General features: G+C 52.6%; 1 protein-coding gene across 6 annotated transcripts; it reads left to right on the top strand.

The window, feature by feature from the left end:
• The first annotated feature begins 887 nt into the window (after window positions 1-887).
• On the top strand, window positions 888-24,608 carry LOC121673038 (secretory carrier-associated membrane protein 4-like). Of its 6 annotated transcripts, XR_006019120.1 has the most exons (10): window positions 4,542-4,969; window positions 7,020-7,090; window positions 7,488-7,541; window positions 10,363-10,491; window positions 14,137-14,293; window positions 17,226-17,327; window positions 18,531-18,648; window positions 19,668-20,541; window positions 23,028-23,134; window positions 24,401-24,608. XR_006019120.1 is itself a non-coding variant. In XM_042046072.1 (9 exons), the coding sequence occupies exons 4-9, from the start codon at window positions 7,535-7,537 to the stop codon at window positions 19,842-19,844; spliced, it is 690 nt and encodes a 229-aa protein (XP_041902006.1). In that variant the 5' UTR covers window positions 4,544-4,651; window positions 4,810-4,969; window positions 7,020-7,090; window positions 7,488-7,534; the 3' UTR covers window positions 19,845-22,707. The 6 variants fall into 6 exon arrangements, 5 of the variants coding, with proteins under 5 accessions (XP_041902007.1, XP_041902003.1, XP_041902006.1 ...); XM_042046072.1 differs by lacking the exons at window positions 23,028-23,134; window positions 24,401-24,608 and having other exon boundaries at window positions 4,544-4,651; window positions 4,810-4,969; window positions 19,668-22,707; XM_042046071.1 differs by lacking the exons at window positions 23,028-23,134; window positions 24,401-24,608 and having other exon boundaries at window positions 4,545-4,651; window positions 4,780-4,969; window positions 19,668-22,707.
• Window positions 24,609-26,432: the final 1,824 nt, after the last annotated feature.

The following is a 26,432-nucleotide window of genomic DNA, read 5'->3' as shown; positions in this document are numbered from 1 at the left end:
AAAACTGCTGTTAAATGTTGTTTGAATTTTTCATAACATTAAATAAAAAGTAATGTAATGTATGGATGAAAATCTTTTTACTGAGGTGTGTTCTGTAGGTACATAGATGTATATTGCACAAAATTTACAGGAAGAAAAATAAAGTCTGTTTTACAAGGTAAAAAAACCCAAGCTAATAATGTTGGAAATTGTGATTTTAAATCTTAGCGAAGAGTGAGAAAGAAATTTTAGCAGAGTCTTTAAGTGGAAAAATGTTCATTTTTTCTGTGCTCTCGGGACCGAGCTGTACCAGAATCCCAGACTGGTTTGGGTTAAAAGGGACCTCAAAGCCCATCCAGTGCCACCCCTGCCACGGGCGGGACACCTCCCACTGTCCCAGGCTGCTCCAAGCCCCAATGTCCAGCCTGGCCTTGGGCACTGCCAGGGATCCAGGGGCAGCCCCAGCTGCTCTGGGCACCCTGTGCCAGGGCCTGCCCACCCTCCCAGAGAACAATTCCTTCCCAAGATCCCATCCAGCCCTGCCCTCTGGCACTGGGAAGCCATTCCCTGGGTCCTGTCATCCCAAGCCCTTGCCGAAAGTCCCTCTGCAGCTCTCTTGGATCCCCTTTAGACACTGGAAAGGCTCTAAGGTCTCTCCGCAGCCTTCTCCTCCCCAGACCGGGCAGCTCTCGCAGCCTTTTCCCATGGGAGCGATGTTCCAGCCCCTGGAGCATCTCCCGGTTCTCCCCGGCGGAGCCTCCGGGCGGGGTCGGTCCCGGTACTTCGGACAATTCTGTCCCTCCCGGCCGCCGTTCCGCGCCACCGCCCCTCCCCTTCGCCCTGCCCTTCACATGACAGCGGCGGGGGGGTGCGCCGCGGAGCACGCTGGGAGTTGTAGTCCACGGAGGAGGACGCGCAGCGGCGGCGGCTATTGGCGGGACTCTGTTTCCCAGCGCGCCCCGCGGCGGCCCGGGAGGAGTGGGACCGGGCGCTCGCTGAGGTGGGCGCGGGGGGATCGGGCCGGGGGCACCGGGCGGGCCGGGGGCGGCCTGGGAGGAGGGATGGGGAAAACGGGGGTCGGGAAGGGGGAGCGGGGTGGGGGAGGTGGAACTGGGGGCCGGGAGGGGGAGCTGAGGGTCGGGGGGGCGGCGGGGGAGTGCCGGGGGAGCGGGAGCTGGGAGTCTGGGGACGTGAGGGGGAGCAGTGGGCCACGGAGGAGGGACGGGGGAGCCGGGAGCGGGGGCGGAGCTGGGCGGCGGGAGGGGTCGCGGGTGGTGTCGGGGGCTCGTGGTGTAGCGGGGGCGGGGGGGGAGCGGTGGCACTCCCTGAGCCCGGGGGTGTAACGGGGGGTGCCCGGGGAGGGGGCGACAGAGGAGGGGGCGATGGGGGAGGCTGTGCTTGGGGAGGTATCGGGGACAGGTCTGGGGGGACGGGCCGTGTGTGGGGAGGAATCGGGGACAGCCCGGGCGGGAGAGGGATCGGGGGCGGCCCCGGTGGGAGCCGCTATCGGGGGCAGCGGGCGGGAGGAGCCGGGCCGGGCCGTGTCCCGAGTGCCGCGGTGGGTGAGACCCCCACCCCCGGGGGCGCTCGGGAATTTGCCTCCCGCGGCTCCTTCCCGGCTGGGACACGGCTGGCGGCGCTCGTGGGGACGTAGGGGGGACAGGGTGACATAGCCCGGGTGCCCCGCTCCCGCTGGGGAGGTTCGTGACAGGGATTCTCCAGCAGCTGTGAGGGTGAACCTCTCTGATGTGCGTGCTTTGGGTACCGGAGATGTGTGTGTTGCCCTCGATAGACAGCACCTGGATGTTGTAGTTTTATTTCCCCTTCTAATTTCCCCTTCTCATTTCTGGTCCCGGTGTTCTGTAACTCTCTCAAGAAACTCCTTTGTGGAACCTGTGATGAAGAGAGCAGTGGGTTAGAAATTAAGCAATAGGTGGATTGATTTATCTGCATTTCAGTGTTATTCTGGGCTAATTAATATTTTTGCTGCTGTCTGCAATCCAATTCTTCTGTGTGAGGCCAGTCTGAGCAGGTGGCAAGGGGTGGAACAGGCTTGTGTCCTAAGCACGGGTGTTTCTGTGCTTTCTGTCTTCTTGAGCCTTTTGAGTTTCTGTTCCTGAGCGGCCACGCATCACTCCTGGATGTGGTTGTACCAAAATGAATATTTGTCTGCTGTGGGTTTTGCATAGCCAAATTAAGGCTCCTGCCCACCTGCTGCGGCAGCAGGGCTGTAAACAGGCTGGGGGAGCCCTGAGGGGAATTGCTTCCAATTCTGCTGTCTCCCCAGCTCCAGGATGGGGGGAGATGGGGCAGCAGAACCCCCAGTATAGCCAGGAATTCGGAGCTGATCTTGGAATGACGTGGGAGGGGTGTAACCATTGTAACTTCACTGTTCCCTGCTCCTTTTCTCAGGGCACTGCTGCCATACACACACAGAGTTTCCCTGTTCTCCCTGTTTGTGCTGGGTGGCTTTTGGAGTTATTTTTTGGCTGGTTGTGTCACTGCAGGGACAGTGTCCCACCCTGTAAGGGCTGGTGGTGTGTCAGGGAGAGGAAACACCACCAAACCCAAGCTGTGTCAGCTCTGGGTTTATGATGCTGAGTTGATTGTTTTGGAGTGGCTGCTGCAGCCTTGGGCTCTCTGAGAAGTTCCTGGTAAGAGCTGGGCATCTGAAAGAGGCTCAAACCCAGCCTTTTGTCTTGAAACCAGTGCAGAGCCACCACTTTTCTCTTTAAATTCAGCTGGAGAGATCATGAGAAAGGCGTTTGCTTGTGTGGGAGCTCCGGAGGCTGTGTTGATTCCCTGCCGAGCCGGGTGATTTCAAATCCAGATCTCCTGGATCCCTGCAGGGGCTCGTTTGTTTTAGGCTCTTCTGAAAGGTCTGGGGTCTGCTGGCTCAGGGTGAGTTCTGAAAGCCTGGTAGTCTGATGGTCCTCCCCAAAGGATCAGCTTGAACCACCGTCAGGAGATGTGTGTTGTGCCCAGGTTCCTCATTCTGCTTCTGTTCCCATCGTTAAATCCCTGTTAATGTGGACAGTTCTGCTCTGTGCTGGGATCCTGCCCCTCTGCTTGCTCTTGGCAAAGTGCTCTGGATGAAACCCCGGAGTACAGGATTGTGTGGAAGCTCTTGGCCTCACTGCATCGCAGAATCACAGAGTCCTTAAAGTTGGAAAAGGCTTCCAAGGTCATCAAGTCCATCCTGTGACAGATCCCCACCAGCCCAGAGCACTGAGTGCCATGTCCAGGGCACTGGGACACTCCAGGGATGGGGACTCCAGACCTCCCTGGGCAGCCCCTTCCAAAGCCTGACCACTCCTTCCATAGAGAAATTCCTCCTGATGTCCAACCTGAACCTCCCCTGGCACAACTCGAGTCCATCTCCTCTTGTCCTGTCACTTGTTCCCTGGGAGCAGAGTCATCAAATCAGAATGAGAATAAAAAAGCAGTACAGAAACTGGGGGGTTTGTTGGATGGCAGGCTTGGGATATTGGGCTCTTCTGAGATTGGCTGGGATCTGCAGGGCACAAGAGAAGCCAGTGTCCTGTGAATCTGGTCATGGGGACGTGCCCCAGGTCACTTGGTGGGTTTATGGCAAAGCAGGAATGAGTTCAGCTCTCCCACTGCCCTGTCACTGCTCCTCTTTTGGCATGGCCTTTGCTTATTCTCTGCCACCTTTCTCTGGTTCTGGAGAGAGCAGTAGCGAGAAATAACAAACTTTTTGAACTATTTGATATGGGCAGAATAAAGAAGGGGACTGAGGAGTAGCGTATGCAGTAGCAGGAATGCAAGGGATACTCAGTAATTTCTGATGATACTAAATTGGGAGGAGCTGCTGACCCCGTGGAAGGCAGAGAGGCCCCACAGAGAGTCTCTGCCAAACGCCGGGGCTGAGCAGCCCCCAACCCTGTGAGATGGGACAAGGGCAAGTGCTGGATTCTGCCCTGGGGTGGGGCAGCCCTGGATGCAGGGACAGACTGGGAATCAGAGGCTGGAGAGCAGCGCCGTGGGAAGGGACCTGGGGGTCCTGGTTGGTCCAAGTTGGATCTGAGTCCCCGGTGTGTCCTGGCAGCCCAAAGGGCCACCGTGTCCTGGGGGGCACCAGGCCAGGGAGGGATTGTCCCGCTCTGCTCTGCACTGGGGCAGCCTCACCTCCAGTGCTGGGGGCACTCTGGGCACCACAAGATCAGAAGGGTCCAAAGCTGTTGGAGAGTGTCCAAAGGAGGGACACGGAGCTGGGGAAGGGTCTGAGGAGCGGCTGAGGGCACTTGGCTCGTTCAGCTGCAGCAGAGGAGACTGAGGGGAGGCTCCTGGGGGCTGCAGCTCCTCCCGAGGGGAGGCGGAGGGGCAGGGGCTGAGCTCTGCTCTGGGACAGGGACAGGAGCCCAGGGAACGGCTGGAGCTGGGTCAGGGCTGGGCATGGAGCTCAGGGAAAGGTTCTTCCCCCCGAGGCTGCTGGGCACTGCCCAGGCTCCCCAGGGAATGGGCCCGGCCCCGAGGCTGCCAGAGCTGCAGGAGCGTTTGGACAGCGCTCTCAGGGATGCCCAGGCTGGGGTTGTTGGGGTGTCTGTGCAGGGCCAGGGGTTGGATCAATGATCCCTGAGGGTCCCTTCCAGCTCAGGATATTCCAGGATTCTGTGGTACCCAAAATGTGCCTCAAAGCAGATTCCCACAGGTATTCCTTCACAACATTTTCCCTAATGTGAGATGGTGCAGCATCTCACACTGTAGTCACATTCAAAGGAATGGTGGTGTTGTCTGCCTAGAAAAACAGCACTGCTTGTGTTCGTGTCTTGGTTTGAGAGGGAAGTGGTGTCCCTTGAACTGACACAGGGCATTTTGTCTGCGAGATCCTGGTGAAGAAAAGCTCCGACTGTCTCCAGTGGACTCCCGAGTCATGTGCGTTGGACTGCGAACTTCGGAGTTACTCATTGACCACGGATGAACACAGTGGAAAAAGGAAGTTCACTTCACACCAGAGGTTCCTTAGCGTGTATGGGATTTTCCTCCCTCCACAAGTAGTGGGTTATAGATGAAGAAAATCTCTGCAGTGGGTACAGGGTGCTGGGTTTTACCTATTCCCAGTTAAACTGAAAATGTCCAGGTGAATAGAGATCTGATTTACATACTGGAGAGGGACTGTTTATAAGAGGGTGTAGTGACAAGGCAAGGGGGAATGGCTTCAAACTGACAGAGGGCAGGGTTAGACTGGATATTGGGAAGAAATTCTTGGGAAGAAGCTCCCTTTCCTTTTACCGGGAGCTGGGAAAGTGAACACATCTCAGGAACTGAGTACTCAGTGTAAAACACAGCCTTGTGTGCCTGTCCTTGCTGAGAGAAGGGTTCTTAACGCTGCTTTGTGGATCCAAACCACATCTTTCTGTAGGGAAATTAGTCATTGTCCCAGGAACTTCTGTGAGATTACTCATGGAAGCAAGATGGCTGAAGAGGGCAGTATCCAGAAGTTTCTGTTGTAGCTTCATTGTGTGAGAATCCTGGAATCTCCTGAGTTGGAAAGGACCCACAAGAATCATCGAGTCCAAGCCCTGGCCCCGCACAAGAAAATCCCAATTTCATGTGCTCTGTCTTCAAAGCACCGAAGTGTGGCTGGAGTTTGTTAGGAAAGGAGCAGGTGGATAACAACAGCTGGGTGAAAGGAGAAGGGGGTACCTCACCAGAATGCTGCTTTGTCTGGGGGTTTTATTTATTTATTTGAATTAAAGCCTTTCAACAGCACCACAGGTCTCCTTGAGAGGAGGGGAACAGGAAAACCATTGTTTGGCCATTGCAGGAAAACTCTGTCAAGCCAAGAATGTCCCCCTCAGTCTTTCTTTCTGATCCCTTTTCCAGTGGACAGACACCTCTCTGCAGCTGTAGGACACCAACACTGAAGTGCAGCAGCTAAATAATCCTCTTCTGAAGAAGGACCTTATTCACTGGCTCATTTTTCAGTAAAAGATTCCTCTCTCTTAGCGCTTTAGTGTAGCTGCTGTTCATGGGCCATTTGTTCTCCCCCCAAAATTCACGGATCTCAGCCGGGAGCAGCTGCAGAAGGGTGGGGTGAAGTTTTAATGGTGTTCTTAACTGTCTTCATCCTTTATTTTCTATTCACACATTTGAAAAATGCAAAGCAGAAGGCTCCCATTTCCAAACCATCAGTTACAAACGCTGTCAGGCACGGGGCAGTGCCGGTGTTGTGGGACAGCCCGGAGGCCTCAGCTGTGGCAGGGATGGATCCCTGAGCAGCTCCCAGGGGACAGAACCTCCTGTCCACACTCTGTGGCTTCCCTAGAGGCCGGCCCAGGAAAGTGGTATGTTCTCCTCTGTGCAGACTTATTTAAGCTTGTGCATCTCTGCAGAGGGAGAACAGGCTGCTTGTCCAGTCCCGGGTGCTGTTGTCTCCACGGGCTGGGTTAGAGTAGCTCAAATGAAAAGCAAAGCAGCCCAGCAAAACAACTGTGCCAGTGCAGAACCGTGCAGCCTCCAGACCTTACCTGGGACACACGGGAGGAGAGCACGGAGGTGCAGCAAAGGGGAAGCAGCTGCTGTAAATCCAGAGGGATTTGGATACAGTGTGGCTGTTCAGACCCCGCTGCTGCCACTGCTGTCGGCTGTTCTTAGGGGCAGTTTTTAGTCTAGACTGCCTTCATTTCTGTCAGACTCCCCAGGGCTGGTTTGCGGGGCTGGTTTGTGTGTTCTGTGTTTCCATTCTGGGATTTGCAGGTAGGGACACAGGGATACATGGTGTTTTGTCCTTAAGGAAGGAGGGGTGGAATTAAAGCTCAGCAAAGACCTCTCTGTGTATTTCATCTGTGGGATCAGCTCTGCCAAAATCAGCAACACAGCTGATGCTGGGTAAACTTCCTAGGATTTGCTTCTGCCAGAGTTACAGCCACGCTCAGTGGTGGTAACAGGAAGAATGAATCTGCATTTGTGCAGAATTTCTAGAATAATGAGGGGTGTTGGGTTTGGTTCCAGCTGATTATTTTTTTGTTAAGCAGGAGTTTAGTGCCCAGCTAACAGGGATTATCTGTTTGTTCCAGGAGTTGGGAAGCACCACAGAGAGCCAGGAGCCAACAAATCATCTCAACACCTAAATGAGGCATTAAGTCTGGTGAGCTCTACACATTTCTCTTCCAATGTATGAGCTCTGCTGGGTCCCACCCTGACCTGTGTCACTGCCCCTGGAAGCTGCAGGTGTTCTGGCAGGGGCTCCCTGAGCATCCTCAGCCTTTGCCAGGGAGTGCCAGGGGCACATTTGTTTGCTGCTGGACAACACAAACCTTCCAAGTGGCTGAATGAGGTGCTGCCAGAGCTTCCTCTGCCCAAGGAGAAATCAGGATCCTTTCTGTGAGGCTCCAGCCTTCCTCCTTTGGGTGACTGGACACGAGTAGTTTGTAGTGGGAAGCCCAAGCTCTTGTTTGTCACACACTGGGAACATTCCCAGTTCCAGGAGGTTCTCTGGGGGCTGGTTAGTGACATGTGCTGACCTGATTTTTTTTCTCCAACAGATCCGTTGCTCTGTCTGAAACCTCACGAGGGAACACAAGTATTAGACATGGCAGGTAAGAGCACCTCAGATCTGGCAAGGAGGGAGAGTGGTTTCAGAGAGTGCTGTTCATGGTGCTGTGGTGGCTGTAACGTGTCAGGAATGTGACCTGTGTCCCTTCCCGAGACCTTGGTGATCCCTAAAGCTCTTCAGCTACTTCTCTTGCCTTGCTCACATTCACTTTCCTGCTGTGTCCTGATCTGTCTCCTGAGGTTTCTGCCCAAGTGATAAAGGCTCAGGTGTGACTCACTTGAAAGTTTTATGAGGGTGGAATTTATTCAGAAAAAAGTACATGAGAATAAGTCCTTCTTTCCAGAGGCTTTCCATGGTGTTCCTGGCTGTGCTGTTGACATTAATCCATCTGAATTTTACTTGCAGTGAAATTAGGAACAAAATTCCAACTTTTTTTGAAGTAAGAGGAAGTCTGGAATTTGCCTCCAGCTGCTGCTCATGGGTGATGCAGTTTGGTTTTTGAAGGCATGGGGTGCATTTGCTGATCTGATGGGTTGATCCCAGCCTTGATGGGAGAACTGTAGCACTCCAAGCTCTACAGACATGAAAGGGGATATTTTCATGTAATTTATTTTGTCTGATGTCAGAAGTAACCCAGAACAGCTGGGAACTGCAGGGTCTCGGGGTGGGAGGAGGTGGGCAGCAGCAGAGGTGTAATCCCCAGTCCTGTGTACCTAGCAAACAATCGTGGGGGTGTTTGGACCATTTTATGAGCTTGAAAAAAGACAAACTGCAGTGGCTGGTTGGTTTTGGCCCCACCATGTGGGAGCTCTGCACTGGGAGCTGGCAGCAGCTCTGCTCTCCATGACAGAAAATGGGAGAGAGCAGAACCAGAGGAACAATCTGCAGCTTCAGCTGTTGGAGAGGAACAGAGCAAAAGTTTCCTCATCCCTCAGAAAAAAAAAAATGGTTAGAGAATCTGCTTTTACTGTGTTTGATTAATCTTGGTCTTACTGGCTTCCCTAGAGAGCTGTCCCTTCAGCTTTAAAAGCTGTGTCCCCCCCTTTCCCTTGATCCAGCGTTGTTAAATCCCTTTCTAGGCTGCAGGGACACACTGTGCAGGAGAAATCCCATTAGGTGTTTTCAGCAAACAAAAAATTAATGCAAAGGAGTCCAAATTCCTGTGGACTTTGAAAGCATCTGTGGGCCATCAGCTCTCCATGGGATGGAGTCAGCAGTGGTGTTAACCAGTAACTCAAACCAGTTTGGAGGGCATCTGAATGAATGTAAAATGGGTTTAAGGGAGATTTGTGAGGAGAGGCAGAAGGCTTGATGTTTGTTTTTATCAGGAGAAGTCAAATTGGGCTGGTGACTTCAGTCATTATTCCATAGCTACTTCTGATGTATTCCCAGTGGGCGTTCTCACCATATTTTCTGTGTGAAAATATGCATGAGGGAAAGCCTTTTTCCTTCCTAAAGCCTGGCTGCAGCTCTAGGCTCTTCTCTGCCAACCTTCAAACGGAGCTGAGGAGCTGCTCCTGCAAAATGTCTCCTCAGCCGGAGATAATGGGAAGAGAAGGGGAACTCTTGTGCTGACAGTTCTTGTTCAGACATTTCCTCTCATCTCCTGTGCCATTTGGAGGTTTTCCCAGGACATTCTTCATCTCTTCCTCTGGTTGTTTTTAATTCTGTTTACTGGGGCTGAAGGAGGCTAGAGACAATTAGTCACAATGCCCTGGAATCAAACTTTAATCAGCTCTGGAAGGCAAGAGCAAACATTCCCAAACATGTAGGAACACACATCCAGGCACACACAGACAAATCCGGGAGCTGACAGCAGCAGAGGATTCAGGCATTTAATTACTTGGTTTTAAAACAGAAATTCTTCCCAAGGTAGGGTTTTCTTCACCATAAAGCTTTTGGCAGCATTTGCTGATTTATTGTCTCTGAATGCAAAGCTTTTGCTTTTTTTCTTTGCTTTTTTTTTTTTCCCCCCCCTAGGGCTTAACCTTGAAGGAAAAACTTGAATGTACCATTTTTCCATTAAAAATCATGTGTGCTTTCAAAACAAGATCATCCCTGACATAAAACCATGGAATCCCAAAATGATTTGGGTTAAAAGGGACCTTGAAGCCCATCCAGTTCCATCCCCTGCCATGGGCAGGGACACCTCCCACTGTCCCAGGCTGCTCCAAGCCCCAATGTCCAGCCTGGCCTTGGCCACTGCCAGGGATCCAGGGGCAGCCCCAGCTGCTCTGGGCACCCTGTGCCAGGGCCTGCCCACCCTCACAGCCAGGAATTCCTTCCCAGCATCTGACTTACTTCCCTGAACTGGATGGTACCTGGGTACAGAATTCCAGTTTGGGGATGCCTTCAGGCACCCTTCCTTATTGTCCCAGGCTACTGCATGTCCCAAGGCCTGACCCATGGCCAGGACATGCTCCTGCCTGCTCAGAGCTGGTGGCTGAAGGTAGCTCTGCTTGTCTGGACACTGACCAGCCTTTCTTTCCTCTTGCTGTGCATTTCTGAAGGGCTGTAACTTATCACCTCTGTGCAGCTGTTTCCCCCAGATGTTGCTGACACCTCCCCCTTCCTGAGGAAACTCATCCTGGAGCTTATTTTAAGGTTTTTTTTTCCTTGCAGCACCTTTCACACAACCTCACACTGATGTGTAAAGGTGTTGAATCCACCTGATGTTTGTTAGCTTGTTCCTATTCCCCTCTCTCAGCCTTGTGTGTAGTAAAATAAATGTCCTGTCGACTGCTGAGGAAGAAAACCAAAATATTTGTGGTCCAGGGAGAGCATGAACATGCAGCACTGTTGGGAAGGTGTGGAGGATCTGACATATTTCTGCTCCCAGCTGAAATCTGTGTTCTGTGTTCCAGAAAAGGTGAATAACTTCCCACCGCTCCCCAAGTTCATCCCTTTGAAACCATGTTTCTACCAGAATTTTGCTGATGAAATTCCCATCGATTACCAGTTTCTGGTGAAGAGAATCTATCATGTGTGGATCTGTAAGTTGAATAAAAAAACTTGTGCTGGAAAAGGGTATTTGTGTAGTAAAACCCCATAGATCTCAATGATTTATGTGCTTTAAAGTTTTGACTGCAATTAGTTGGTGAGGAGCAATGATCCCCCTTAGAATACTCTGATATAACTTTATGCCTGAATTTTAAACTGTGCCTTGAATCCTTGAAGGATCTTGGAGAAAGGAGGGTGTCAGTGCTGGCAAAGTCTGTTAGTAAATCTGAAGAGGGAAAAAGCAGAGCATGTTTGATACCTTTGTTAATGTCAAATGATCATAGAATCCCAGACTGGCTTGGGTGGGAGGGGACCTGAAGGATCATCTGATTCCACCCCCTGCCATGGCAGGGACACCTCCCACTGTCCCAGGCTGCTCCAAGCCCCAATGTCCAGCCTGGCCTTGGGCACTGCCAGGGATCCAGGGGCAGCCCCAGCTGCTCTGGGCACCCTGGGCCAGGGCCTGCCCACCCTCCCAGGGAACAATTCCTTCCCAAGATCCCATCCAGCCCTGCCCTCTGGCACTGGGAAGCCATTCCCTGGGTCATGCCCCTCCATGCCTTGTCCAAATTCCCTCTCCAGCCTTTTTGTAAGCCCTGTTTAACTCCCAAAAATAGCTACCTTAAGGAAATTCCCAGTTCCCCTAAGGTAAGAGGAATAGGAGAATTTTAGACAAAATAAATGTGGCCCATTTGCTGCTACCTGGCTCCCCACCTCGCTCTAGGAAGGCTAAAATTCCCTCTTATCCCCTGATTTTGCTTCCCAATGAAAGCAGTGTCTTCTAGCTGCCTGCTGGCTCTTCCTTAGCTATCCACAGCCCCCAAACACTCCCCATCCTGCTGAAGTTGGGAGCTGATCCTCTGTCATGGCTGGTGATGTGCTGATACTCTGTGTGAACAGAGCTCCTGGCCCTGGGCTCCTGTTTGCCTCAGCCATTCAGAAACCAGGAATGAAAATTGACCATTCTTCTCCAAGGAATGAAATCCGTGTGACAGGCCTAGGAAACCACAGGGAATGCTTTGGAAGATTAAGAATCTTTTTGCCTTGCTTATCGTTTTTTCCCCAAATGCTTGTCATCCTCTTTACCCTTCTCACTGAAGGAAAGCTTGTTTTCTGCCAGCTCTGCATTTGGTGGCGTGGCTTTTATTCCAGATGCACGGGATGTGTGTAGGAGAGAGATTTGTGTGCATAAATAATGGCATAATCCATGGCTCCATTGTTCTTTGGTTATGTGGAGCTGCTGCAATGAGCTCTGTAATTTTCTTGCCTGAAGAAGCTGCCTGTCCCTCCAGACTCACTGGTGCGATGTCGAAGCTGTAAAGCTGCCTTTGTCCTCCCCTCTCCCAAAACAAAGAGTCCCTCAGTCGAGTTAATGGCAGGCTGGAGGAGAGCCAGGGATTTGGGCATGGCCAGGAGAGCTGCCATCTGCACCAGGAGTTTCACATTTCCATCTGCAGCGCGCTTCCTTTTGGGGTCTCCCTAATTTTTTGGCATGGGTTCGAGAGAGACACGTAGAGGGAAGGAGGTAAACAAGAAAAGGCCGGTTTTGAAAAGTAGAAATGCACGAGTCGTTGCTGGAAGGGTGATTGCTCATTACTTTAATTGGATGTGAGCACTGGATTAAGGTGGAGGGAGGTTTGGGGAAGGCTGTACCAGAGCTCCCACTGCTGGAGAACAAACTCCGACCTGAGGCACAGGGAGAGCCAAAAGTTCCTTAAAACTTTGTAGATGCTCTTGGCTTGGCATTGTTTTGTTGGGTTTTTTTTTTAATTAAGTAACTTTTAGAGAATAAATACCTTCTGAAAATGAATATTTGGAGAAGTACAGCTAATTGGTGTATAAATGAAATATCAGATTCATGGAATCCCAGAACAGTTTGGGTTGGAGGGACCTGAAAGCTCATCCAGTGCCACCCCATGCCATGGGCAGGGACACCTTCCACTATCCCAGGGTGCTCCAACCTGGCCTTGGACACTGCTAGGAATGGGGAATCTACAAACTGTTAGTTTAAATACCTAAAATTAATTAATTTAAATAACTACTATTCTTTCTTCCCCCCCAACATTAAGACACATCCAAACCATTGTGTGTTAAGCCTTGTTGGCTACTCAGAAGACATTTTCTTTGCAGTAAAACAGTGTTTTATTTTACTCTCAGTGTAAGTCAGAAGTAGCAGCTGGGTGTAGGTTTCATTCTCCTGCGTTGTCAATATAATTTTGTGACCATAAAACCTTGCATTTGTTTAGGACTCCCAGGCTGTGTGAAGGCAGGTGGGTCAGTGCCCAGGAGGAGAGGGAAGAGTCAGAAGGACCAAGGCAGTGATGTGCAGATGAGCTGCAGAGCCATGGCAGGGGGTGAAGCAGGGAATGGGCAGGACCCTTGGCACAGGTGAAGAGAAATTCAGGGATTTAATTTTGCCTGAATAACTGAGGCCAAGGTCCAGAGTGTTCCCATGAGCTCATCACCAGGCTGTGCTGGAGGGTCTTTGGTGTTTGGACCTTCCACTGTCTCCTTTCTCTGTGCTTGTTGATACAGGTTACCACAAAGGGTTTGAAGAGTCACCACCAGTTTTCCAAAATAGGAGCTTGTAAATTGGCCTCTTTGACCCTGGCAGTGCCTGGGGGGATGCAGGGACAGGTGCAGGGAGCCCTGGCTTGTGGCTGAACCCCCTTTCCAGGGATGTGAGCTCCAGAAAAATGGGAGAGCAGCATCCCTTCACGTACTACTACTTACTGCAGCACTGCTGTGCTCTGGGGGCCTTTGTCAACTTTCCTTTTTATCCAAGTGACAGGAACAGGAATGTGAAAAGACCTCTAAGCCACCCCTATGGTCCCATATTCTCAGCCTGATTGGAGTTTGTTTATCCCCTTGCTCAAGGCAGCACTTCAAGCCCTCAAGCTGGTATCCAGGCTTCCTCAGAGGCCCAGGGAAGTGGAGAGAGAGCCTGCAAGGCACTGAGCTGGCTCTGAGATAGCTCCTGAGGCAGCCCCAGCAAGCACAGAGTCATTCAGAGGCAGGGGCAGGGTTACCCCCCTCTCCTCTCACAAAGGGTTTTGCTACAAATGGAGCTTAGACCTTGCTCATAATTCATAATAACACTGGCCTGAGTCGTGTGTTGGTCACATCAGTTGCTACCCAAGCTCTCCATCCTTTGACAGGTTGTAAAAGAGTTCCCTCATCCCTCTGCTGCAGGATCCCTCTGGAGCTGGATGTTCCTGTGCTCCCAGCTCCAGGGTCACACAGGAGCCTGCGACTCGCTCGGAGCAGCTGCATTGCTGCCCCAGGGACCTTTCCCATTGGAATCCTGGGGGCTTCATAGAGTCCTGGAACATCCTGAGTTAGCAGGGACCCACAAGGACCATCAGTGCAGCCCCTGGCCCTGCCCAGACACCCCAACAACCCCAGCCTGGGCATCCCTGAGAGCGCTGTCCAAACGCTCCTGCAGCTCTGGCAGCCTCGGGGCCGGGCCCATTCCCTGGGGAGCCTGGGCAGTGCCCAGCAGCCTCGGGGGGAAGAACCTTTCCCTGAGATCCATCCCAACCCCCCTGACACAGCTCCAGCCATTATCTTTTGTTTCCTTTTCTCATGAAGTCCTGAAACTGCCCCACCCCACGTTTTCTCCTCTGCCCTCTCCCCAGTTTACTGCATCACGCTGGCCGTGAACCTCATCGCCTGCCTGGCCTGGTGGATCGGGGGAGGCTACGGGGTCAACTTTGGCCTGGCCATCCTCTGGCTGATCCTCTTCAGCCCCTGTGGCTACGTCTGCTGGTTCCGACCTGCCTACAAAGCCTTTCGGTGAGTAGGAGCCCAGGAGGTGCTTCTGGTCCAATTTTCTCTGGAAGCTTCCCCAGTTGTTACTGGGTGGTGCTGCTGGGGAGATCTCTCTGACTGGGATGAAGGTTCAGCACTTGAAGTCTGAATGTCTTGTTTACTTTCGAAATGAAGAAGAATGTGGCTACTTTTAAACACTAGATACGGGACTGAGGGTCACATAAGATTGGAGGTGAGCAGTTTGCCACTTCTAGGGGGGTTAAATTCATGTTTTACTTAAATATCTCAAACTTAGCAGCACCCTCATCTTAGTGCAATAGGTGCTAATTTGGTAAAGCTTCATTAAGGCTTATTTTGATGGAAGACTATTAAGTTATTAGTTTTTGAAAACTCTTCTGATTTCTGTCTCTGGCTACTTGAGAGCTTGTCTGCTTGGCTTTTTAGATAAAAGCAGTTCCCTGGAGTCAGTCCTTCTGAAACTCCACAAATATTTAAAACCATCCTACATTTTTGCTTTAATTAATAATCATTTGCATTTGCTGTGGACCACGAGGCATCACTCAGACATTAATGTGTAAAGCCTGGCAGAGCTGGGAGGGTCCTGAGCAGTTCCCAGCCTGACACAGGGAAAGGAAGGACCTGGCCAGTGCCACCACCACACCCCACACACCAGTCAGGGCTTTGCCCTCTGAAGGTGAAGCTCCTCTTGGTAGGATACTCTGGATTTTGATTATTCACCAGACCCAGTGATGAGCTGGTTTGGGTAACAGCAGAAGCAGCTGATGGAAGTGGGAGGTGGCAGGTGGGTCCTGTCTGTTTAGTACACGATAAATTGTTTAAATGCACTTCTGAATTGATGCTTTGTATGCCCACAGCACTGGGCAGGTACTGATAAAACACCAGTGGCATCGTGGAGTACAGGGGAGGGTCATTTCTGCTGGAAACAGGAGGGTTGGATTTGTCTCAAAGTTCTAAAGGACATGAAAATCCCAGCTCTGAACTCTTGCCCTCTGGAGCCGGAGTTTGCCCCCATCCTGAGCTCAGAAGCCCCAGGGCCTCCAAGTGCTGGAGCTCTGTTCAAAGAGGAATTTCCATTCTAAAGTCTGGGAAAAATTACTCCTCCCTGCTGACCTCCCTCGGGCTCCACAAGGGCCGTTTCTCATTATTCCTTGAACGTTGTTTGGATGTGTTTATGCAAGTGAATGCTGAGAGGTCCTCGAGGTTACTCTGTGCACAGACTTGCAGTTAAATAAAGACTCAACCCCAGGGACAGAGAGGGGAGCCCAGGGATCATCCCCTGGGACAGCAGTTGGGAAGAGGCGTGGAAATCACTGCGGAGGGGCAGCACTGATGGGATCACAAGTGGTGATTCCAGAGGCAAAATCAGACCCACTTGTCCTGGAGGGGGCCACCCTTCAGTGCTGGCACCCTGTCCTGCGAGGATGCTTCCCTAGAACCTTCTTCATCCCGCTGCATCCCAAATTAAATTAGCTGCAGAGCTTTGGCGCTAGGGCAAAGCTGTAGCAAATCTGCACCAGAAAGCTGGATGAGAAATCACCTTTTCTCTGTATCCTCACTAATTCCTGCAGATCCTTTCAAATGAAGACTCCTCCAGCCCCTTCAGGTCGGAGTTGCAAGAGTCTGTTTGAAGGCTCAGCCTCGAGCCTAATCCTTGTTAATTGGATTCTGACAGGCACCAATGTCAGCAGGCCCTGCCTAAAGTGTTTCTTTCACATTGCTGTACTCTGAGGTGGTATTTGAAGGGTGGGATTGTGAGGATACTCAAGGATGACAAATCTTGCACAACCACCATTTGGGAGCTGACAGACACCCAGACCAACATGGGCAGCTCTGAGGAGCGTGGGCCTGGCTGGAGGCTTCTCCACGTGCTCACCTCCCTCATCTCCTCCCTAGGCATCAGGGGCTAGAATTGTAATACTAACAACCATTAGCATAATAAAAATAATTAAAATAATAAGCATTTAAATACTTTCAGGGCTTAAGCAGGAGCTGGCAGTGGTTGGAGCTCTTTTGTTAACTCCCTTTTGCACCAAACTCCCTCATAAGCACCTGAAGTGTTTTTTGTAGATAAATCATTGGCCCTTTGAGTTCCTTAGAGTATGGGAATCATTTGTATCAGTAAAAATGATAGTTTGAGGAACTTTGAATGTGCCTGATGTGGCTGGTTTGATGGGATGAAGATGCATTGTGGCAGAGCCCAGACTTGGGCAGGGCAGTGCTGGGCCCCCAGTGCACCCATGACAGAGACTGTGAATGTCCCTGCTCAGCATCTTGCTTGGGGTCATTTTGTACCTAATTATTGTACCTGCATAAACTCAAGGACCTCACCTGTACATCCTGAGGATGGGGAGCCTGCAGAGATGGGAAGTGTGTCTCTGCTTTCAGGGTACCACCCAGCTCTCTCATGGCTGCTTTCCCTCCTATGATGTCCCAGAGCTGGATTATTTACCACGGGTGTGGGAACATGATGGCAAGCAGACACTGAGACATTCCCAGCTGGAATTCTCATGCTCAATGATCACTTCTAGTGTATGGACAAGCTCTACCTGGCAGTGTCAGGCCCCTGTGTGCCCCTTGCCAGGGGCTGAGCTGGGCAGGTATCAGGCTAGGCTGATGTTTGATCAGAGAATGATTCAGACTCTCTGTGTGGGAGACTCGTGTCCCTCCGCCTCTCCTTGTGTGTCATCATACGTGCAATTCCTTGGGGAGAGCAACTGCAGGAGCCAGGTTATTGGGAGACAGTCTGTGCTGCTGAGTCATGGAGCTGTGTGCTCTCACTGCCAGGGAAGGGGAAGAAGCCTCCCAGCACACAGCTGTGGAGGGATCCCTCTGGAGTCCCCACTGTGGAGGGTTTGAATGTGGTGGTGGGGTCAGACATGGGTGTGAAGCAGCACAAGGTGCCAGTGCCCCCCTGACCTCCTCTCTTCCTCCACAGGTCGGACAGTTCCTTTAATTTCATGGCCTTTTTCTTCATCTTTGGGGCGCAGTTCCTGCTCACGGTCCTGCAGGCGATCGGCTTCTCCGGATGGGGAGCGTGGTAAGCAGGAATGTCCCAGCAGGCCCGGGAGCTCTGAGCTGTGGCCGTTTCCAAGGACTTGGAGAGGCTGATGGGAGTCTGTACAGGGTGGAGAGGAAGAAGCTTTCTGATTTCCCCAGTGGCACAGCTGTATCTGCTCTTGGGGTGCACGATTCAGGTTTCATTGCTGTGTTGGCAGAAATCAAGGCCAAGCTGGATGGGACTTGGAGCAACCTGATCTAGTGGAAGGTGTCCCTGCCCATGTGGTCTGGCTGGGCTTTAAGGTCTCCCTTCCAACCCAAACCACTCTGTGATCTTCAGCTGGTTGCTCTTTGTAGGCTCTTCCCTCAGTGTCCATTTCTTTCACCATTTAACCAGCTCATGTCAGGCTCAGCTTTGCCCTCAGAGCTGGTTGGCAGCACACGGTGAGCAGAGTGTGTGACTCACTGTTGGCCTATGAGAAGTACTGTGAGAGTTCTCCTGTAATAAATGGGAGCTTGTTAGTGTCTGTCCCTGGTTGTGTTATAATTGTTTGGCATTATAGCTTCCTGTCTTTAGAGACTTGAGAGCAATTCCTGCTGAAACTACAAGTAATGGAAAGTCCTAGCACTCCATATAACACTCTGTTTTCAGAACTGCTGATGCCTCACCTGGTTTTTGTCAGCAAAGGAATGGAGATGGAGTGTAAATCACAGGACCCTGGTGTTCCCTGATCCCAGCTCTGGTCTCTAGATGCACAGCCAAAAGCACCTTGGGAATATATCTTCTCTTCCCAAACTCCGTGCAGCTGGCTGTCCCTTAAAGCTCTGAGACTGGCTTAGTGAGGGATGCTGGCAAGTGAGAGTTAAGATCTTGGGGAAACACCTGCATTGAATTCTGTCAATTGTCTTCATTGTTCGTTTCATTTTCAAGAGCTTCAAAGCTGCCTTGTAATTTCTGGGTTACGAATCACAGAAACAGAGAATGGTTTGGGTTGGAAGGGATGTTAAAGCCCATTCCATCCCACCCCTGCCATGGGCAGGGACACCTCCCACTATCCCAGGCTGCTCCAAGCCCCAATGTCCAGCCTGGCCTTGGGCACTGCCAGGGATCCAGGGGCAGCCCCAGCTGCTCTGGGCACCCTGTGCCAGGGCCTTATAAGCAAGTAAACAGTTTTTCTGATAACAAGGACACTTTGAAAAGCAGATTATTATGATATTGTATCTCTTTTTCTGTTTCTTCCAGTGGATGGTTGGCAGCCATCACCTTCTTCAGCACCAGCGTGGCAGCTGCTGTGTTCATGCTCTTCCCTGCCATCATGTTCACAATGTCAGCGGTCGCGATGCTCATCTGCCTTTTAAGGGTAGGTTCTTCTAGTGGAAGGTGTCCCTGCCCATGGCAGGGGGGTGGAATGAGAGGAGTTTTAAGGTCCCTTCCAACCCAAACCATTCTGGGATTCTTCAGATCTCTCTGACTTGGAGTATCCCTGCTGTGTGTAACAATAATGCAAAGAGGCAGCTCAGCAACCACCACAAGGCATCACTGCTTTGAAAGGTTTCACAGTGCAGTCAGCTGATGTTTCTCAGAGTTTCTGGAGGACAAATCCAGACAGCACAAGACAGCTCAGGCTGGAAATTGTCACGGTGTCGTGTGGTGATGTTGCTTTATGTCATGCAAAGCAAGCTTCATGTGGAGCAACCTGAGGCTGTGTGAAGTGGGGAGGTTTGGATTGGATATTAGGGAGCATTTATTTTCACAGAAAGGGTTGTAAAGCATTGGAACAGGCTGCCCAGGGTAGTGGTGGAATAATCATCCCTGCAAGTGGATGTAGCCCCTGGGGACATGGGCTCGTGGTGAACATGATGGTGGAGCTGGCATGATGGTTGCACTTGGTGGTCTTGCAGGTCTTTTTCAACCTCAACAATCCTGTGATTCCATGATTTGTTGCTCTTTGGGATGGTCAGTGGTGAAGCATCTGCAGTGGGGACCAGGTGGCAGGGTGGGAATTGGGTCTCTGCAGAAAGAAGGATTTGCAGTAGGACTCTCTGGAAAGCTTTGGCAGATGGGGAAAACAGAAGCCCTGTGGAAGCAGTGGTGTCTGTGTTGGAGCGGTTTCAACCCCCTGGCCTGGGCTGTCTGCCTTGCTGTGGGATCCTGAATCCTGGGCATGCAGCTGAGATGGGTTCAAGTGTTGGGTTGATACTCTCTATCTGCACCTCTGTTCACTGCATTATTGCATTTTTTGTGCTTTTGTTCCTCGGAAATCCAGCTCTTCACGGAGAGAGGAACAAATCCACCATCCCGTTCCCAAGTGGCTCTGCAGGGGCACAGCTCTGGGCTCCTGGTGCTGACTCTTCTCCTCTCCTCCCTTTTATCCCTTAGGTACATAAAATCTACCGAGGGGCTGGTGGAAGCTTCCAGAAGGCTCAAGATGAGTGGAACAGCGGCGCATGGAGGAACCCTCCCAGCAGGGAGGCCCAGTACAGCAATTTTTCTGGGAACAGCCTGCCAGAGTATCCCACAGTGCCCAACTATCCCTCTGGAAACCAATGGCCTTAAGCAGCGACAGCTGCAAACTGCCTGGATTCTCTCCTTTTTGGTCTTTTTATTCTTGTTATTGGAAAAGATCATTTGCATTCCCCCCAAGCACCCCACTCATCTCGGGGACCTCTCTGGTTCTTGTCTCCTGATCCCTGCGGAATGTCCGTGCTCTCAGCCCTTCCCACCTCCACTGCACTGCACGGCTGTGGCAGAAAGCTTTTTGTTTGCCTTGAGTCACCAGTATTTGCCTCGTTGCAGACTGAGAACAAACCCTTCACTGCCCTTGCTTGAGGGAATCCTCTCCTGACCATCCCTGGAAAAGGCTCAGCTTCCCCGTGATGGCAACACTACCACAGCTGCTCCTGCTCCTGCTCAGCTTCCATGGAATGCACAGCTCAGCACCACGCCGTCTGCAGCAAATGCAATCAGAGCATTGGTAGCAACTGGTGTTTACTCTCCTGGATGAATAATGTGGAATTTTTCACTCTAAGGGAAATGCAGCCCTTCAATTACTTGGTACTGGTGACACTGACGTGATTTGTGAAAGCCCCACCCCCCGTGGGAGGATCCCTGCAGGTAACAGAGCGTGCCCTGGGTGAGTCCTCGGATGTGAAGTCCCCACGAGTCCTCATTTGCCTGGCTCAGACTGTTGTGATGCTACAAGTCTTGCTTTCCCTGCTGCCAGAACTTCTCGCCGGATCCACACGTTCCAAAGGTGCAGATTCATCTCCTTAGGTTCAGGATTGCTCACTAAAGCCTGAATCAAAGCCCAGTGGAAACCAGTGCAGAGCTGACACTGGGCCTTGGTGATGTTCACCCTGGTACAGGGACTCGGCACGAGATCTCCCCACTGTGTAACTTCCAGCCAGGTTTTGTGCTGGCCCAAGGAATGCCCCACTGGACACACCTTGTCCTGTTGGGACTCCCTTTTCCCGGGTTCCCGGCCAGGAGCCGGATGCAAGATAATGATTATCTCAGTGCTGGGGCCCCAGTGTGGTTTGGAAATGCTTCTGTTACAATGAATAGTTTAATTCTGCCTTCTGCTGGTGTGGTTGAACTCCAGACATTACAGTGGGGTCTGGGAGACCAAGGGAAGCTTGTTAGTCCTCATGGCTGCTGTTGGCTGTGGCTGGCAGCACTTCCATGAGAGAGAGATTCCTGCCTTTCTCCAAGGATCAGCTGAAGGGAGGATGAAGCTATTGAGAGGGATTGTTTTCCCTGAGATTATCCTCCACCTTGTCATTCATCTCCATTCTGTGCCTGAGCCATCCAATTCCCAGTGTCCTACAGCAATCCAAGCAGCAAAGGCTGCGGTTTCCTCTTCCCCCCTCAGCCTGCTGTGAATTTTTTCAAACCCGTCCCAACTGGGAGGTCAGTTCCCAATTTTTTTATAGGGAGTGAGTGTTCCAAGTCTTTGGCGCTCAAAGTTTTGGCCAGTGATCCAGAGTGCTCCATTTGGGAGACCCAGGAGGGTTTGGGCACCCTGGGGATCAGACCCGGAGCCTGCTGCCTTGGCAGGCTGCTGATGGGGTCACTCCAAATTCACAGTGAGAAACTGGAAAACAAAACTGGCTCCTGGAAAGGGACAGGGACATGGTCCTAGCTAGGTGGAATTGATTTGCAAGTGATCTTTTGAAAATTTTTCTCTACACGTGCCTTATCTAATGAAATCACAGTTCATGGAGGAGAGCTCCCGCTTCCCCCTCGCCCCTGCAGAATTCCCTGTTTCCCTATTAACTCGTCCTGTGTCACACTGTAAATAATGAGGGAAGCACAGCCTGGAGTCTGCACGACCCCTGTGTTACCAGGGCCAAAGCAAAAGCAACCCTGGATGGGAGGGCAGAGCCTCCCCGAATTTGCGTTTACAGCCACACTGACCCCCTGCTGCAGGAGCAGCCCTCCGCTGGCTCTGGGACACCAACGTGCTCCCAGCACCAGGGCTTTTTCCTGGAGAGTGTGCAATGCACTTGGGAGGATGAGCTCTTGGAGCCTTCTTAACAGAACATGACCTGATGGTGTTGTGAAGCTTTTAGGTGCCTTTGTCCTGTGTCAAGTGTAATTTTAAGTGTTCTCTGTCGCTTGCCATCGGAGTGATGAAAGAACTGCCTGGCGTTGACTCCCTGGAAATACGATGGATGCACCACGGGGTGAGGGTCAGCGGGGCTGAAGGTGGGATTGGCCACACTTGGGAGCCAGGACATGGTGCATCCGTGTCCCTCGGTCCTGCCTCTCGCCATCCTCGGCCTCTTGCCAAAATTCTTCAAAACCCTTTGATTCCTGCCCCATTTTAGTGTGTCAAGTTGGAGGTTTCGAAGGAACCAAGAGGAGAAGCATTGCTGGGGGCTCCACATCCTCCTTCTCTTTGGGATTTTCCCCTTGGAGAATATGGGGGCTGTGTTGAAGCACCCACCCTCAGTCACACTGGAAATGCTTGATGCAAGGGGAGGAGGTGCCTGGGAGCCTGCCCAGCGGAATGGTTGGAGCTGGACACCAGAACCACCCCCCATTAGCCTGCACTGCCTGAGATCCCTGTGGAGCTCAATGCACCCCCAGGTGGGATCTGCCATCTCACCCCCCTCCCTCCTCTTCAATGCCAGAAACCATAATTCCAGAAAGTTGACCCAACATGCTGCCTGAACAGCCATGGCTTAATTTTTTTTTTTTTTTGGACTCCTCTGTATGTTTTTAAATGTTTACAATAGATCTCTAAGAGTTCTTAACACCATTAACCCGGCCCTGGCTCCTGGTGTGGTCGGGCGTCACGTGGCGTGTCTGTGTGCAATGTTTCATGTCACCCGTGGAGCTCTGGGTTTTGTTTTGTGTTTTTCTCCTAATCACAAGACAATAAATGCTCATCCTGTGCTTGATGAGGAGAACTGGCCGCATTGGAGAAGTGTCTGTTCCTAGGTAACCGGAGTTATCTGGCAGAGGGAAATGGCAAAAGCTCTATTTTCCTCCAAAGTCTCCCACTGCATGTTGTTCTCTCTGTGAAAGAACAGCACGTTGATGGATGAGGCTCATCCTCTGTGCTGGGGATGGGTGTGAGTGGCTCGTTGTGCTTTGTACTCTCAGAGACGCCCCATCAACTTTGACCAAAGGTGCTGCTCTTACTCCCATCTTCTAACAACGGGATTGGAGAGCAGAGTGTGGACAAAGTCCCATCTCCCAAGCACTGAGGTCATTTTTGTGGCCTTTCCACAGTGCAGAGAGCCTCGTGCTGGCCCCTGGCAGTGCTGGTGTCTGCTTTCCCCAGTTCCTGCCTGGAAGGAGACCATTATCCCTGGAGTAAATGGGCTTGGACAGTGAAGGTGAGTTGACTCCCTTTAGCACATGGCTGAATTTATTACCCAAAATGTTTTTCCAAAGTTACCACAGAATCCCAGAATAGTTTGTGTTGGAAGGGACCTTAAAGCCCATCTCGTTCCACCCCTGCCACGGGCGGGACACCTCCCGCTGTCCCAGGCTGCTCCAAGCCCCAATGTCCAGCCTGGCCTTGGCCACTGCCAGGGATCCAGGGGCAGCCCCAGCTGCTCTGGGCACCCTGTGCCAGGGCCTGCCCACCCTCCCAGGGAACAATTCCTGCCCAAGATCCCATCCAGCCCTGCCCTCTGGCACTGGGAAGCCATTCCCTGGGTCCTGGCCCTCCATGCCTTGTCCCCAGTCCCTCTGCAGCTCTCCTGGAGCCCCTTTAGGCCCTGCAAGGGGCTCGGAGCTCTCCCTGGAGCCTTCTCCTCTCCAGGTGAGCACCCCCAGCTCTCCCAGCCTGGCTCCAGAGCAGAGGGACTCCATGGCCTCCTCTGGACTCATTCCCACAGGTCCATGTCTTTCTTGTGTGGGGGCCCTAGAGTTTGACACAACACTCCAGGTGGGAATATGGAAATCACCATATTGTGGTGTCACACCCCAGTACCACTCCGTGGCAGATATTTAATCCTAGAAGAGCCATTTCCATCACAGCTGTTGATGGGACATCTGCTGAACTCAGTGTCTTCCCTTTCTCCAAAGCCCTGTGCCAGGTTCCCCTGCCTGGCCCTCACCATCCCTCTCTCTCTGACAGTGGTTCCCCACAGCTGCTGCTGTGCCCTGGTGTGTTGAGCATGAGGATGAATTGGATTTTCCTCAAATTCTTGCTCCAGGGCCTCAAAATCTGAGCACGAGGCACATTTTAAGCTCCTGCTCCAGCTGCCACTCAGGCAGGACCTTGGCACTTGGAATGAGGGGGTTTTTTGCCTCTGCTGCAGGAGGACTGGGAAGGGTTTGTGAGGAACGCGCCCGGATTCGGGAATGGGGGTGGTTGCGCAGCCAAGCTCAGCCCCCCACCCTGAGGAGCTCCCAAAAAGCTCTGGATCCCTGGCATCAGGGCATGAAGGACACTGTGAGGGCCTGGCTTCTCCTTTTCTCTGGTTCCTGCTGTGTTTCTGTCACTCTCCAGTTTCCCAGGCCGGGATGTTCCAGCTGGGAAGGTGTTGCCCACCTGCCCCGCAGCAGCTCGTTCTCCCATTCTCCCGTGCAGTCACAGTGGTCCCTTTGTGTTGTCTGCTTGTGAATGAGCCTGAATTGTCTCATGCCCACAGGAGAGGGACAGGGTTCCTGGCTGGATGCTTTCCCAGCAGAAATTCCCTGGCTTTTCTTGCTCCCCGCGCTGGTTCCGTGGCATGAGCTGCTCGTGTCTCTGCAGGCCTTTGGCACACCGTGTGCTCACCGCTGGAGATCTGCCTTGAAATAAAATCAAACCTCCCTTCTTCCCCACTCTCCTGCTTCAGAGGGTGGTTCAGTTCTGCAGCCAAACGTCTGAACAGCTTGTGAGTTCTCAAAGTGTGTGAAATCGCCACAAAATCGCAGACTGGGGGGGTGGGATGGGGCAAAGAAGAAAGGGAGGGTTTCAGTGTGATTTTATCCTCTCCAGAAGTGATTTTATCCTCTCAAGGGGTGGTTTTATCCTCTCCAGGGGCAGGACATGGGGCATGGCCCCTCACCACCCTCCTGAGCTGTGTCACAGCACAGGAACAGGATGGGAGCAGCTGGAATTCATGCTTTCAGAATTTTCCTGGTTCTCTAAAATCAGCATTTTTTTGTAGGAGCAAACACCCACAGGGAAAAGTCCTTCAGCCAAACGTTGTGGGGAGAGCTTTTCCCTGCAACATTTCTGTCACAGGAGAGAGAACCAACTCAAGCAGTTGGAAATGGTGAAATGGGTACTTGGGGTGATGCCGGTGGCTGAAGACCTGATTGTCCCCCAAACCCACACAAACTCATTTTCCCATTGCCTGAAAATCCTTTTGGGGTGGATCTGCTCCATGCTGAGGTGAAGGTGAGACCAGCAGGGTTGTGCAGGGGTGTCCCCTCCCTCCAACCTTACCCTGAAATTCTCAAACTTGGGGGTTGAGAAAAAAAGGGGTGAGAAAGAAACGATCCTCTGGCTGTGCCCTCCTTCGCTGAGGGGGTTCGGGGATGGAGTATTTGTCCCCAGGTGATCAATCAGAGGAAAATGAAAGGCTTTAGGAGGTGGCACTGGGGTCTGCATCCCTGCCTGGTTCCTGTGTCCCTGCCTGGCTCCTGTCCCAGCAGATCCCACTGTCCTGGAGCTCTGTCCCCTGCGAGGCAGCAGGATGGCAGTGGGATGGCAGCAGCTCTGCCTCCCTCAGAGTGGCTTTGCTCGGAGCTGATGTCCCCAAAAAGGCAGCAATGCCTGTAAAATCCCACCCCAACTCCCCTCTGTTCCCATCGGAGAGGTACCACAGCTGTGCCCCCTCTGCGGGACCCCCATTCCCCATCCCGAGGTTGCCCCAGAGGGTCTGTGGTGGGGATGGATGTGAGGAGGGAACTGTGCCCCAAAAAGGGGCTGTACCCCAGAATGGGGCCATACCCCAGAGCAGGGGCCATACCCCAAAACAGGGTCTGTATCCAAGCACAGGGGTTGTACCCTAAAACAGGCGCTGTACCCTAAAACAGGGCCTGTACCCAAGCACGGGGGCTGTACCCCAAAATAGGGGCTGTACTCCAGCATGGGGCTGTACCCCAAAACAGGCGCTGTACCCCACAACAGGGACTCTACCCCAGCACGGGGTCTGTACTCCGCTGAGGGGCTCGCTCACATATTAGGGCCTGTCCCCTCTAACTGGGTCGATACACCCCATGCTGTCCCCGCAACAGGCCCGTACCCCACCCGGAGGACGGTGGCATCCAAGTCGCGACAGCACCGCGACAACCCACGCCGGAGCCGGACCCTACAAGGCACACTACAGCGCGGCCTGTTCCCTGTGTGAGAGCTGCGCCCTCCCCCCCTGCAGGGCGCTGATGCAGCGCTGGCCCTGTCGCGACAGCGGCGCTTGTCGCGATCAGCGGCGCCGGGCAGCGCGGGGTTAACCGGGGCTGCCGTAAAGCGCGCGGCGCTGCCGCAAAGGCACGCCGCCGCCTGCCGGCCGCTATTCCCGAACGCGCGCTACGCCAGCGCCGCTGCGCCGCCACCCTCGCGCCCGCTGCGCTTGCGCCGCGCTCCGCCCCGCGGGCCGTATTCACGAAGCGCGCTTGCGCCGCTGGCGCGCGGGCGCGCACGGGCGCGGCGCGGCGCCTACGCCGTTGGCGCAGCGCGGGCCGTACGCCGTT

This window comes from Corvus kubaryi, unplaced genomic scaffold (assembly GCF_017639235.1).
Source record: "Corvus kubaryi isolate FWS band 111438036 unplaced genomic scaffold, C.kubaryi_AGA036_p1.0 65132, whole genome shotgun sequence".
Lineage (NCBI taxonomy): Eukaryota > Metazoa > Chordata > Aves > Passeriformes > Corvidae > Corvus > Corvus kubaryi.
The sequence above is the reverse complement of the archived record's forward strand: the minus strand, read 5'-3'. Positions and strand labels throughout refer to the sequence as shown.